Genomic DNA, 15344 nt, shown 5'->3' on the forward strand with positions numbered 1-15344 from the left:
CGGCGGCTCCCTTTAGCCGCATACCACAGGTGGCGTCACGAACTTATTATAAAAACTATAAATTCCCTGTAAATATCCCCTTTTTACTGACCGCCCTGGGTACCGGGTGACCGCCACCGTGACATCACCCCTAGCGACGACCGGCCCGGCACCAAGTACCCAACGGCCAAGGGGGCGCATCATCATCACACACGGCCTTCCCTGACTCCAGATTCAGAGGAGACAGCCATTGCACAAACTCGGCATGGATAGCTGTCCACAACTCTTGATTTGAATGAATGCAATATCCAAGGCAGTACAAAGGTGGGGGGATTCTCTCTGCACTGTTGGAACATGTGTTTCATTAAGGCAGAGGTTGAGGGTGCAGGTGGAGGCCCTAGAGGAGGTGGAGGAGGCAGAAGCACTAGAGGAAGTGTAAGATACAGAGGTCTGTGACACAAGCCTTTGGGATTCCAAGACTTGGTGTCTAGGGACACCTTGGTGTCTAGTGGTTTAGTTCTCCACCCCTTGGTGTGTAGTAGTTTAGCTCTCCAACCCTAGCTGTTTAGTAGATTAGTTCTCCAACCCCTGTTTTCCATGTTCTTGTGCTGTCACGGCTGTGTCAGGTTTGATAGACAGTCATTCTGGATCCAGCTGTAGAAGGTCACTGCGCTTGGCCTTGCAGACACCTTCTTGATCCTTTCATCATTCCTCCCTCTCTAGGACCCAGTGGTGATCTCCTCCTTCTGCTGCTATTTGACACGCCCTTGCTGGGTCTTTAAATACACTCAGTTTCTCCAACGAATTTCTGGTGATAGGGTAAATTCCTCTGCTTAGGTCTGGAAATCTAGCAGTCAGCTAAATTCTTCTTGGAGTTCCATTGTGAATTGTAGTCATGATCTCTCTGATGTCTTCTCAAAGCTAAGTGTATCCCCTTGTCTGTTTCCCTTGTTTGTCGTTAATTGCAGTGGGGCTGATTAGTGCTCACCCCTCCCTACCTAGTGCCTAACTCTAGGGTTAGCCATGGATAAGATATCCTGCTCGGCGATAGGTGCGGAACCTATTTAGGGAGGATAGGGGAGTCAGGGTGTTGTTAGATCTGTTTAGGGGTCTCCACTCCCCCTTTGCCTAGTTGCTGGGCTTCCCCCCTTTTCCCATCGTCGTATGCTGGGTTCTTCCCATACCTAGCATGACAGATGCGTATTTGTTTTGTCTCCCACCCTACCTGTTTAGTAGTTTAGTTCTCCAACCCCTGTTGTCAATTAGTTTGGTTCTCCATGTTCTGGTGTGTATTTGTTTCATTCTCCAACCCCTGTTGTCTAGTAGTTTAGTTCTCCATCTTTTAGTGGGTAGTGGTTTAATTCTCCATCCCCAAGCACCCTGCAAGCATTGAGGATTCCAAGGCTTGTGGAGCAGCCCATTCCCCGCCTGCCCCCACAGCCACCAAAGTCACCCAGTGCCCAGTCAGCGAGATATAATGCCCCTGGCCATACTTGCTTGTCCAAGTGTCAGTGGTGAAATGCACCCTGTCAGACCTAGAGTTTTTCAAGGAACATGTGATATTGTCTGCGACATGCTGGTGTAGAGCAGGCACATCTTTCTTAGAGAAGTAATGGCAACTGGGCAACTGGTACTGGGGGACTGCGACAGCCATCAGCTTTCGGAAACAGTCTGTATTCACCAGGCAGAAAGGCAGCATTTCTTTGTCCAACAGATTGGAGATGGTGAAGTTCAAGCTCTTTGCTTTGGCATGTGTAGGAGGAAACAATCTTTTATGTGACCAGAACTATGGGATTGAGGGCCGGCTGCTGTGCTGAAAAAGGGTGGAGTAGGGTGAACACGACACGCTGCTGGACTATGTGAGGGGTGCAGAAGGAGATGTTATGGTGGATGGAGAAAGATGGGGTGTCATCTGTGTCTAAGATCAGTCAAAAACTGCAGGCATGTCCACTTCCGTAACAGATGACGGGCTCTCATTCACCCCAACTGTAGCGGGTAAACAAATGGAGGTTCTGCGGCCAAAAACCTGTGTGAGAACACTTGCCACGGTGATGGAGGAGGACGAAGCACAAGATGCGGTTGATGGGGCGGCCTGAAGTTGGCAGATAACCTGAGTTGTCATTTTTTGCAATCTCAAAAAAGACCCAGGCTAGGCAACTGCAGACCCACGAACGCTGCTGGCCACTGCCAGAGTTGGGGCTGATGATGCAGTGCTTGTCGTGGTTGCATAACTCTGTGTCTGTGCGGGAAACCTCTCTGTTCTCCTACTCCTCGCACTGAGAGTCACCCTCCTCCTCTTCCTGCCCTGATAGCACAGTACAGTCTACATGCGCCTCAAATTTCTGAGTCTCATCAAGATCACCTACACCCCCAAGGGTTAATGTCTGGTGACGAGGGTTTGGATTCTGATTGGAACCTAGTTCATCCGGCCATGGATCAAACTGAAAAAAAAATTTGGCATCGATGCACATGCTTTCCTCCTCTTGAGTCTTTGAATCTTTGGATCAGACCATTGATGCCTTGGAACAGAATGTGTGAACAGCTCTGCAGACTTGCCCATATGTGGTTCCTCACAGTCAGTTGGACGGTTGGAGAGTTGTGATTCAGGGGAAAAGCAAGGGTAATTGGGGTGCAATATCTGAGGACTGTACTGTGTGTGATGTTATGGTGGAGGAAGAGGATCAGAAGCCACTTGATGCAGTGCTTGTCATCTACTGGAGGGAGCACATGTTTTTTTCTGGCCCTCATCTACAAAGCATACTGCTGTGCGGCTGCCAAAGAAAAGGAGTGGAGTAGCCCATCCAGTAACAGAAGTTGTCAAAATGCTGTGCAATTGCTCACTGCAGCAAAACAAACCTACTTCTCATCTCTCTTCTCATTCCAAACCTTAACACAGTCTTCATCCCAAGCCTAACCCACCTCTTCAACCTGTCACTAACAACTGGTGGTTTCCCCTCATGATTCAAACATACCTCAATCACACCCAACCTCAAAACGCCCTCCCTTGACCCATCATCTGTGTCTAGCTACTGCTCCATCTCACTTCTCCCCTATGTCTCCAAAATACTGGAACAACACATCCATTTTGAACTGACCTCCCACCTCTCCTCCTGCTCGCTCTTTGACCGCTTGCAATCTGGTTTCTGACTGCACCATTCCACTGAAACTGCCCTGACTAAAGTCACCACTGACCTACTAACCGCCAAATTCAAGCGACACTAGGTTGTCCTCCTCCTCCTGAACCTGAAATCTGCCTTTGACACAGTTGACCATTCCCTCTTACTACAGACTTTCTGATTTCTTGGCATTACAGACTTGGCCCTTTGTTTTATCTTGCAGTATCTTAAATCTGTGCATATATAACAGACAGGACATTCAGGGTCTCCCACTCACACACCACCTCCTCATCTTGCCCCCTATATGTCGGTGTCCCCAAAGTCCAGTTCTAGGACCCCTGCTCTTCTCTATCTACACTTTCGGCCAGGGACTGCTCATAAAGTCTCACAATTTTCAGTATCACCTCTATGCTGATGACACACAGATCTACCTCTCTGGACCTGATATCACCACGTTACTAACCAGAATCCCACAATGTCTGTCCGCTATTTCCTCTTTCTTCTCTGCTAGATTTGTAAAACTTAACATGGATAAAACCGAATTCATCATCTTTCTACCATCTCATTCATCCCCCTCAACTGACCTATCCATCAAAGTCAATGGCTGCTCACTCTCCCCAGTCCCGCAAGCTTGACTCTGATCTCTCCTTCAAATGTCAGATGCAAGCCCTTTCCACTTGTTGCCGACTCCAACTCCAAAATAACTCGGGGATCCACACATTTCTCAACTATGAATCTACAAAAACACCAGTGCATGCCCTCATCATCTCCCGCCTCAACTACTGCAACTTCCTCCTCTGTGGCCTCCCTTCTACCACTCTCGCACCCCTCCAATCTATCCTAAACAGTGATGGCCGATTAATCCACCTGTCAGCCCCACTATTCCCCGGCTTCTCCCCAATGTCAATCCATGTGCTAGCTCCCCATGCCAAGAGACTCCAGTTGAAAACCCTAACTTTTGCATACAAAGCCATCCAAAACCTGTCTCCTCAATACATCTGTGACCTTGTAACCCTGTACTTACCTGCGCGCAACCTCCCATCCTCACAAGTTCTCCTTCTCTACTTCCCTCTTATCTCTTCTTGCCACAGTCGTATGCAATATTTGTCCCATGCATGTCCCCTACTGTGGAACTCTCTACCCTAACACATCCGACTCTCGCCTACCATGGAAACCTTCAAATGGAAGCTGAAAACCCACCTCTTCCAACAACCATACAACCTGCAATAACCCTTGCTCCACCATATCACTGCACGACCAGCTATGCGCTCACCTACTGTATCCTCATCCATCCCTTGTAAATTGTTTGTGAGCCCTTACAGGCAGGGTCCTCTCTCCTCCTTTACCAGTTGGTGACCCCTTCTTACATGTAAAGCGCCATGGAATAAATGGCACTATAATAATAAAAAATAATAATAATTATACTACTTGTACTGTGGGTCAATTGATGCCACTTTCCTGGTGTCTGTCCCTAATGTGATCTGTTTTGGCAGCTTTTTGGCCCATTTGAAGGTGTTGTGTACGGTGTTGCCTCCCATTGAATCCAATGGGGTTCAGATATGTTGGACGAACATTGCAAATCCGGCGATTGGGAATCAACCGAACATTGAAAAGTTTGCTCATCGCTAGTGAAGAACTACAGGAAACGTCTGACCTCTGTAATTTCAAACAAAGGTTTCTGGACCAAATATGAAGTTCTGTTTTTCTTTTGTATAAAATACTTATTTCATGCAGTAAAATGCAAATGAATTATGTAAAAATCATACAATGTGATTTTCTGGATATCTTTTAAGATTCTGTCTCTCACAGTTGAAATGTTCCTATGATAAAAATTACAGATTTCTCCATGCTTTGTAGGTGAGAAAACATGAAAAATTGGCAGTGTATCAAATACTGATTTTACCCACTGTATATATATATATATATATATATATATATATATATATATATATATATATATTAATTTACTGCAAGGCTTTAGTCCCATTGAATGCTACGGGACTTACAATGAGGGAGTCATTTCATACTTTGATCCTCAGAGCCTCCTTCTTTTCCTAGCAGTACATCTAAATTCAGAGAAACCGATGGATGGAACAATCTCGATGAGTTATTCTGCTCGGAGTCTATGGCATCAGCACCATTGTCTACAGGGGTCCGTGGTGGACAGCACTTTCCTGCATTGGAGGACATTTTTAAAGAAGAATTTAGACATTCAGAAGATGATTGGTCAATAGACATCGAATCTGAAGTTTCTATTCCAGAAAGGTCAGTTGTTTTATATTCTTGTGTATCATATTATGTGATGTGTATAGACTTGATTTACAAACTGTAGCTCCATATTACTTTTATCAATTTTTTAAACAAATTGGTGTCAGAAAAGGAAATATTCAGTGGGGCTGATTCATTCAGATTGATGTAATGCACTCTTGCACTATGCCAGTACTGCAGGAGTACAGAGGGCTGAAGTCATTAACAGGCCAACGCCACTTAATACATTTGATGTATCGTCTGTGTGCCTTGCCAGAGACTGGACTAGCATTACTGGCAGACAAATGTGTTTTTAATGAATTGGAGGGGTGAGCATGGTCTCACCCCGTCCTACCCAAGTACCTCCCCAGCTCTGCGCTGTTTCAAACTGCCATTAAAATGCCAAAAGTTGCAAAATTTTTGTGAAACTCCATCCCCAGTGGCTTTGCTGTAACATATTTTCTCTGTACTATAAGTCCATTACTTGTTGCATGACACTGAATTGCATCCTTGGGGAATAAGTGTGATACTGATAGACACAAAAATTACCTATCATTAACACTTCAAGTGGTTGCGTGGTCTGTATGGTCTGTACAGGTGCCCTTTGTTCCGTGCTTTTGGTGAGGTCTCACTCTCATCACTGTCGGCAAACTTCTTCAACCATGACTCCAGCCATGGGCAATTTATGTAATGCTGCAGCAACTGATAGGTCTTTCTAGGTCCGATGTGGGCTTCGAACTCATGAGTTTCTTTGGCAATTTCTCGTGCCACGCTTCTGGGGATTACTACTTGCCACCTTGCCTCTAAGTCAGCAGGCTGCTGCCATTTGAGGTAAAGAACGGCTCCTTGAACATCCAACCTGTCCCACTGGCGCAGCATGAATTTATCTAAGCATCTAAGTAAGCCCTTTCTTCCTTGTCGGGTATCTTTCGCTGGGTTACCCAGCCTTTCATTTGCTGCGACGATGCATCTTCATCTTGTACTAGTCCCAATTCTCCCTAGTGTCTTGGGTAGAGTGCAGGCCTTCCCACTTGACTTTGCCGCTACTGGTGCGGGTGTGAATTTGCGGAAGTCCTGAGTTTTCTCTTCTTCCAGGTATTCATCAAGGTCCTTTTCTGGACTTTCAAAGGTTACCCTTGACAGAACTTCAGTATGATTTTTCTCCATGGTGGAACGGTAACAGATCGAGAAATCATATTTTGCAAGGCGAGCTACCCAACGCTGCTCCAGGGTTCCCAGTTTGACAGTGTCCAGATGGGCCAGTGGATTGTTTTCAGTTCATACAAGGAACTTTGCCCCTGTCAGGTATTCCACAAACTTCTCTGTCATGGCCCACACTAGGGCAAGGAGTTCCAGCTGTAAGGAACTGCAGTTGTGGGGGTTTCGCTCTGCATCCCATAGGGACCTACTGGCATAGGTAACCCTTTCGTGCCCAACTTACATTTGCGATAAGACTGCCTAGAGTCCATAGAGACTGCCATCAGTGTATAAGCAGAACAGATTATCGAAGTCTGCATAAGCCAGAATGGGGGCTGATGTCAAGGCTTCTTTCAGGGTCTAGAAGACCTCCTCCTGCTTCTGTTCCCAGGGTATGCTTTGATTCTTGGGTACTCCAGCTGTCCCCCAGTTCGTTCACAGGGCTCACTATTTTCGCATTGTCCTTGATGAACTGTCCATAGTACCCGGCCAATACAGGGAAGGTTTTCAACTCCCACAGGGTTCTGGACGCTGGCCATTGCTGTACCATACCTTCTTCGTCTTGAGACGGCAGAACTCCTTCCTGAGACACCTTATGGCCCAGAAGTTCTTTTCAAGATCTCCTTCTTGAAAAGATAACAATTCTTTGGCTTTACCTTCAGGCCATGGGCCCGCAATCGCTTGAGTACCTACCCAAGCCTGTTTAAGTGTTCTTGAAAGGTAGTAAAGTACACAATGATATCATCCAGGTATATCAGAGTGGCTTCAAAGTTCAGGTCACCCAGGCACTTCTCTATCAGCATACCTGGTGAATTGGATAGTCTGAATGGCATTCTCATAAGTTCAAATAGTCCCATGGGGAGTATGAACGCTGTCTTTGCCTTGTCTTTTTCTGCCACCTGTACCTGCCAGTACACGCTAGCTAGATCCGGATTGGAGAAGTATTTTGCCTTCCCTAGGGCCGTCAAGGACACCTCGATGCCAGGCAGGGGATATGAGTCTCGCACAGTGTATTCATTCAACCACTCATAGTCCACACAAAAACAAATGGTTCCGTCCTTCTTCTTGACAAGCACTAATGGCCCATGGACTCTGGGTACTCTGCACCCCTCCCAAGTCCAACACCTGTTTCAACGTCTTCACCTCCTGTACAGCTTGGGAGGTATTTGTCGATATCTTTCTCAGATCAGAGAAATGTCCCCAGTAGGTATCTCATGGGTGATGACATCTGTGCAGCCAAAGTCGTGGGCATGGCAGCCAAATGCGGGCTTTTCTCCCGCAGCATTGCTTCAACTGCTTGTAGACCATTTGGATCAAGAGTCTTCACATCCTCACATTCTATTTGGGCCAAAGATGGCTCACCCATTCCATTCTGGGGTCAGGGCCTCTTTTGTTTCGGCTGTGACTGCCAGGGTCCAGACGACAACACCTACCGGAGTTAGGGTCACTTCTTTCTGACTCAGCACTTCGCCTCGAAGTAGGTACACATGACCCAGCTCCACTCCTGGCCTTAAGCAGACTTCTCTCTGGTCCACATTTACCGCTCTGATGTGTTCTCTTCCATTATGCACGACTGCCAGTGTATGGGCTACCAGGGCATTCTGGCCTACCTCTTCTAGGCCCACCGATTCGATGACCACCTCCATACCTTAAAAGTTGCTGAAGGTTTCCACAGGCAGTGGCAGGATGTTCTCCTGACAAGGAGGGAGGGTGAGAGAATCCCTTCCTGTTACTCGGATAAGTCCCACAGATATACCAAGACGCTCTTCTATGTCCCCCAGATGCAGATCAGTTGTTGGAATGCTTTCTCGGTGGGTTTGTGTGGAGTGGTCTGTTTCCAGTAGCCCGGCCCCTGTTTAGTGAACATAATCTAGTCCAACTCTCTCAGGTTATTCATCCCTATTATCACTGATACATCTTCTTTGAATGGCTCTGGAACCATCAGGATGTCTTTTCTTCCTACATCTTGTCCACCTATCCGCACATTCATCCTCATGACCCCTGTGATGGGGATCGGTTGCTGATTAGCTGCTGTTACCCAGGTCAGAGTCTCCCGCAATGGCTTGACCATCGCTTGAAATTAATGGTTGAAGTACAACTTGGCATGGTTGTTACCTGTGATCCGGTATGCACTAAGCAGTCCACTGGGATGCCTTCATACTCAGCTTGCAGGATGGGACACCCTGCCACCAGATGTTCGGAGTTGTGCCGGAAGTTTAATGGCAGTTCTGTGTGTCCTTGCAAATCACTCCGACACCCTCTAGAGAAGTGTCCTTTACTTCCACACCACCAACACTGTGCTTCCTGACTGTCCTCTTTTCACCTCGGTGCGGGCTGCACCCTTAGAACCTCACTAGCTGGCATTGTTGGAAGACTCTGGGTCCTGCATAGATCAGCTCAGTGCAAGGGCTCTCCAGTTGGAGATATTGTGGAACTTGGTGGAACGGTCCACATACAGGAATAGTAGGTGGAGGACTGTATGGGTTTTGAAGACTTGCAAAGGGAGGCTCAGGTTCGGGAGCCTGGGGGAAGGCCCAATAGGGATATTGTAGAGCCGGATAGGCGGGTTAGGGGCTGAGCCGGTTCCCATCTGCTTTTCCATTTGAGTCAGCTTCTCTTGCATAATATTCAGGGAGCTTTGCAGATCTTGTACTACTCTGATCAAAGCCTTTTGATTATTTGCTCCCCCAAGGGTCATGACGGTCTGGGTCCATACCACTTCGGAAATATAGCTTTTTTCTTTGATTTAAGCCAATGCCTCCACCAATATTTGCCGAAAGTTTAAGGCAGGGTCCACTCTAACTTGCTCACGCAGGACTTGCCTCAGGGGCGTATTGTAGAGTCCCAGGATAAATTGCTATTGTGGTATCCGTTCCACAGATCTCATGCCGCCTACACCGTCTGCCTCTTTCTTTTGTACCTCTGCTAGTACTTCCTGTACCACTGTGGCATATTGGGAGACTCTTTCCACTTCCCACTGCAGCAGATAGAAGAACTTTGTCCCGGTGATGCCCTGCACTAACTGTTTCACTGTATATCTCCACCTAAAATTTCACTATCTCTTTCAAGGTGTTATACATGGTTTCTAATTGCAGGAAGATGTTTTCATCCCCCTTGGCGGCCAAAGTGATCTGCATTTGTAGCTCTGGGCTGATATTATAAATCTTAGCATAGCTATGCAATGTGGTCACTGACTCGGACAATGGCAAAGTCTGGCTGTCAAACAATGTGTCCATACGGAGGGCCCTTTCAGGGGTTCCACCCTTGCCTACGGTACTCACATTAGCATTACTACCATTGCAGTCGGCCACCTTCATCTCTGTGACCGTACCCTGCTCGCAGTGCCACTTGAAGCAGTAACTGAACGAGACCGACAGCCAGGACTCAAATACGGTACAGTAGACGAGGCAGAAACAACACACTGACTTTATTGAAAAACAGAGGATTTTATGCCGGAAAATAAGATTAATTGTTCTTGTAATGATAACAGCAATAATAAATACAAGGAGAGATAGCTGGAACGTGCCACACAAGCTGTGCTCCAGTAATTGCAATACAAAGTACAATACAAAGAGTATAAACAATTTCTGCAGACTACTCTCTTTTAAATTCCAACCTGGCTTCCGATAATCGGACCGCGTTGCTACAGCGCCCTAACTAGAGAAACCTGCTCTATACCCTAACACAGTTGAACACTGGTGTTACACTCACAGTTCTGCAGCGCTGAGGAGAAAGTCTGCTAACTTCTGCTTGGTCCCGATGTTGTGGAGCCGAGTTTGCTGTGTTGCACTCCTCCTTCTTCTAAATCAGGGCAAGCCTCATCCCACTTTCAATGATGAGCGGTCACTGGTACCACGGTGTTGTTTTCTCTCTCCAAGTTACATGTGCTAGGGGAAAACTGCTTCGGCTGTGTTATGCGACTCTTTCTTTCTTACACGGTCCCGCTAGTCGATCCTCCGGTAACTGGGCATTATCTTCTCCCTTAAAGCCACTAATTCGTTTAACAGTCTCTCAATGTTCAGACACCCTTATTGTTCTGCCTTTCTGACACAGGCACGAGTATCACTCTGTCTCCACTTCCGGATCAGACACTTGCTGCTTCTTGCTCAAACTAACACACAGCAAGCTGAAGGAGGGGGGACTAGTCCAAGTGCACACAAATCAGAGGGGAGCATTGTCTCTTAAAGTCACTGTGTAATTGAGTTCTTGGCAGGATCTGACCCCCTACATGCCTTCTGGTGTTTTGCCTACTGGTGTCCAGCTTGCTGGAGTTCTACCTGCTGATAGTCTACCTGCTGATGTTCTGTCATCTGGAGTTCTGCCTGCTGATGTTCATTTTCATGAGTAATAAGTAAAAAAAAAAAGTATTTGCTCTGTGGATTAGATTATTAAATCATAAGCCGCACTTGTGAGCCCCTTCCATGGTGGGGCAGAGCTTGCTATGCCTGGACCAAGGGACCCCAAGGTGGCCGTTTGCTAGGTTTCTTAATGTGTTTGAGTGTCCAAATGTCAGCAAAGCTCTTGAGGAAGAAGGTGTTTCAAGTGTGGATCACAGAGATAACATACACTAATACTTTGAAGGAATGTTGCTTAAATCAGTGTGGCAATTTACTGTAGGTGGTCATAAAGATGATATTCTTTATTTCTCATGCAGCGAGTAGTCACGTCAGTAAAGTTACCACAGTTCATTGACTGTGAATTGTGATAACTTTACTGACGTCAGTGCTCATCACAGTAGCCGGATTCACACGCTATTGTCATTGTGTTCTGGTGGCCGTGCGGAGCGGTCACATTACTGATTTCACCACTCAGTACTGCATCCGGATGTAGCAGAGTCTGGGATAGTCGTGAGATGTTGGATGGTTTTATGGCAGACCTCTTTGGATTATTTTATTTTTAAGGGTAAAAAATGGATAAAAGAGGGTCATGGAATGCTTTTACAATTAAAGGACTTTTCTATGTGTTTCTTTCTTTTGACTACAGGGTTAGTAATGGGAGTGTCTGACAGATACCTTTCCATTGCTGACCCCTGGGCTTTTATGTCAGAGGACATTATACAGCTCACATCAATCCCCCAAACCTATTACTCTGCCAACGCACCAGGGCAATCAACGCACCAGGGCAAATAGGGCAGAGCTGAGGCTAAGTTTCCAGAATTGGTCCTTCTAATAGCTGAGGACTAGTGTTGAGAAAATTTGTTTGGCAAATGTTCGAAAGTTTCAAATTCGGCACAAATATGGCACATTTGGATTCGTAATCGCAAAGGCGAGCATATTTTCTTAAAATCTGAAAAGTTTGACGAATTTGTGCGGGCCCGCGAATACAGGGCAACCACGGTGTTTTGAACAGTTTTGTTAGCATAGTGCAAGTGTATGATGAGCGGTGACATGTGCCAGGTGAGTGTGGGGGCTGTGGAGAGTATAGAACAGGTCAGATCAGTGTATGATGAGCGGTGACATGTGCCAGGTGAGTGTGGGGGCTGTGGAGAGTATAGAACAGGTCAGATCAGTGTATGATGAGCGGTGACATGTGCCAGGTGAGTGTGGGGGCTGTGGAGAGCTTAGAACAGGTCAGATCAGTGTATGATGAGCGGTGACATGTGCCAGGTGAGTGTGGGGGCTGTGGAGAGTATAGAACAGGTCAGATCAGTGTATGATGAGCGGTGACATGTGCCAGGTGAGTGTGGGGGCTGTGGAGAGCTTAGAACAGGTCAGATCAGTGTATGATGAGCGGTGACATGTGCCAGGTGAGTGTGGGGGCTGTGGAGAGTATAGAACAGGTCAGATCAGTGTATGATGAGCGGTGACATGTGCCAGGTGAGTGTGGGGGCTGTGGAGAGTATAGAACAGGTCAGATCAGTGTATGATGAGCGGTGACATATGCCAGGTGAGTGTGGGGGCTGTGGAAAGCTTAGAACAGGTCAGATCAGTGTATGATGAGCGGTGACATGTGCCAGGTGAGTGTGGGGGCTGTGGAGAGTATAGAACAGGTCAGATCAGTGTATGATGAGCGGTGACATGTGCCAGGTGAGTGTGGGGGCTGTGGAGAGTATAGAACAGGTCAGATCAGTGTATGATGAGCGGTGACATGTGCCAGGTGAGTGTGGGGGCTGTGGAAAGCTTAGAACAGGTCAGATCAGTGTATGATGAGCGGTGACATGTGCCAGGTGAGTGAGGGGGCTGTGGAGAGCTTACAACAGGTCAGATCAGTGTATGATGAGCGGTGACATGTGCCAGGTGAGTGTGGGGGCTGTGGAGAGTATAGAACAGGTCAGATCAGTGTATGATGAGCGGTGACATGTGCCAGGTGAGTGTGGGGGCTGTGGAGAGTATAGAACAGGTCAGATCAGTGTATGATGAGCGGTGACATGTGCCAGGTGAGTGTTGGGGCTGTGGAGAGCTTAGAACAGGTCAGATCAGTGTATGATGAGCGGTGACATGTGCCAGGTGAGTGTGGGGGCTGTGGAGAGTATAGAACAGGTCAGATCAGTGTATGATGAGCGGTGACATGTGCCAGGTGAGTGAGGGGGCTGTGGAGAGCTTAGAACAGGTCAGATCAGTGTATGATGAGCGGTGACATGTGCCAGGTGAGTGAGGGGGCTGTGGAGAGCTTACAACAGGTCAGATCAGTGTATGATGAGCGGTGACATGTGCCAGGTGAGTGTGGGGGCTGTGGAGAGCTTACAACAGGTCAGATCAGTGTATGATGAGCGGTGACATGTGCCAGGTGAGTGTGGGGGCTGTGGAAAGCTTACAACAGGTCAGATCAGTGTATGATGAGCGGTGACATGTGCCAGGTGAGTGTGGGGGCTGTGGAGAGCTTACAACAGGTCAGATCAGTGTATGATGAGCGGTGACATGTGCCAGGTGAGTGTGGGGGCTGTGGAGAGCTTACAACAGGTCAGATCAGTGTATGATGAGCGGTGACATGTGCCAGGTGAGTGTGGGGGCTGTGGAGAGTATAGAACAGGTCAGATCAGTGTATGATGAGCGGTGACATGTGCCAGGTGAGTGAGGGGGCTGTGGAGAGCTTAGAACAGGTCAGATCAGTGTATGATGAGCGGTGACATGTGCCAGTTGAGTGTGGGGGCTGTGGAGAGCTTACAACAGGTCAGATCAGCCGCGCACTGGTTTTTTTTTACCTGTGGGCGGTAACTTTAACTGAGGAAAGCACGGCCAGCCAATCATAGCGCAGGAAACATCTACATTGTCCAGACATAAGGGCTTCTATAATTGGCTGCAGAAATCACATATCCTCTCAATATAAAAAGTGGCCATGTTCCCTCAGCGCCATTATATCCATGTCACTGCTGGAGACATATATAGAGAACGAAGGCTGTGCTCAACCGAAAAGACTGCTGGAGACAGACGCAGCTCAGTGTTCTCCTGTGTAATGAGAGATATGAGATAGATGGTCGCTAGTGTGTTAGTCAGATAGTGTAGATAATTCCTGGCCTGTGTACCTCTGCAACCGCTGGTGCAGCACATTTTTGGTGTTCTTGTGCAAGTACTGAGATTCTGACAGAAACAGAGGGCCCATGCCATACAATAGTGCTGTGCACCGCTGGTATAGAGCTCCATGTCTCAGGATACCTTGAATCTTTTTTTGCACTTGCTAATGTGATCAAGCAAATGCAGTGCACCTTTCCATTTAGTGGGGTTGACATTGTGCTCTGCACAGTCTGCAGAGCTTCTTATTGCAGAGCACAAAATCTGTTTTTCTTTTCTGTTGCTATTGTGATATTGAAAGCTGTGGGCACTAAAGTTTTTTTTGGTGTCAGATACTATTTTAGTGGAGTTGAACTTCAGGTGGTTTCAGAGAAAAAAATACATTTCTTCTCTTGCTACGCCCAGTCCAAAAAAAATATTTTTTCCTGTGCCAAAAGTCATACAGTGCTATAAGCCAGCTACTACGTCAGCGGCGATCAGAGTCAGCTGGACGCAGAGCTTATGCAGAGTAACCCAAAAATACTTTTTGCTCTGAGTAAAGTGATACAGCCGGCTAGATCTGAGTTTGAAATATTTTGGAGCATATATTCTGTCATACAGGCCTCATCCACATAAAAAAAAATTATTCTGTTCCTAAAGTAATACAGCAGGGGACATCTCAGTTTGAAATTGTTTGGAGAATAGCTCGTAGATTTTATCGGCATCATGCACACTAACAAATTTCTTTTGTCAATTAGTAATGTTATTCGGCAGGCCATATCTTACCTTGTCATTTAGTGCCGCTGAAATTCAGGTGTGTGCTGAGCTATTGCACAGGAAAAAAAATATTTTTCTTTATTTAATTGCGTGCTCCTACTACTGTATCTAACCAACATGAGTGAGAAAAAGAGAGGGCGCGGTGGAAGGGGGAATAGGCTTGGTGTTCAAGGTGTACGTGGGGTACGTGGTAATGTTAATGAAAGCACTAGTGAACCAACACAAACAGGTCCCATCCAAAGACAACGGACTACTTATGTTAGTGGACGGCCTACTGCACTCCCTTCCTTTTGGCAGCCGCACAGCGATACGCCTTGTTGATAAGTCCCAGAAAGAGCAGGTGCTCCAGTCGATGGCAAGCTCTGCTTCCAGTGCCCTCTCCTCTTCTTCCTCCACCTCAACATCACATGCAGTACAGAGGTGGCATCCCAATTACCCATGCTTTCCCCCACGTCACTAATGCCCAACTGACTGTAGCGAACCACAGATGGGCGAGTCTGTAGAACTCTTCACCCATTCTATACCATGGGCATCAGAAGTGTACTCCAAACAGTCACAGAGTCAAGGGGAGGAATAAAGCATCTGGACTGATGGGCAAAAT

At 47.0% G+C, this 15344-nt stretch overlaps 1 protein-coding gene and 1 long non-coding RNA gene across 7 annotated transcripts in view; both read left to right on the top strand.

Moving 5' to 3' along the window:
• The window catches only part of SHROOM4 (shroom family member 4), a 598984-nt gene that overhangs the window by 524803 nt on the left and 58837 nt on the right, over positions 1 to 15344 (top strand). For 2 of the 4 annotated variants that reach the window (XM_073639596.1, XM_073639597.1), the window contains exon 7: positions 5157 to 5360. The exons of 1 other annotated variant lie outside the window; for it this stretch is intronic. In XM_073639596.1, coding sequence (XP_073495697.1) covers positions 5157 to 5360 — 204 coding nt within the window. Of the gene's footprint in view, positions 1 to 5153; positions 5361 to 15344 lie in introns of all 4 variants that reach the window. One more of the 4 variants, XM_073639594.1, reaches the window with a different exon arrangement.
• LOC141154123 (uncharacterized) lies at positions 11948 to 13300 on the top strand. 3 transcript variants are annotated; one of them, XR_012247406.1, is made up of 5 exons: positions 11948 to 12178; positions 12249 to 12388; positions 12459 to 12598; positions 12669 to 13018; positions 13159 to 13300. It is a non-coding gene; the product is annotated as an uncharacterized lncRNA (long non-coding RNA). The 3 variants fall into 3 exon arrangements; XR_012247404.1 differs by having other exon boundaries at positions 11948 to 12388; XR_012247405.1 differs by having other exon boundaries at positions 11948 to 12388; positions 12739 to 13018.

Source organism: Phyllobates terribilis, unplaced genomic scaffold, assembly GCF_046119375.1.
Source record: "Phyllobates terribilis strain yellow unplaced genomic scaffold, ASM4611937v1 Scaffold_7__3_contigs__length_470593459, whole genome shotgun sequence".
Taxonomy (NCBI): Eukaryota; Metazoa; Chordata; class Amphibia; order Anura; family Dendrobatidae; genus Phyllobates; species Phyllobates terribilis.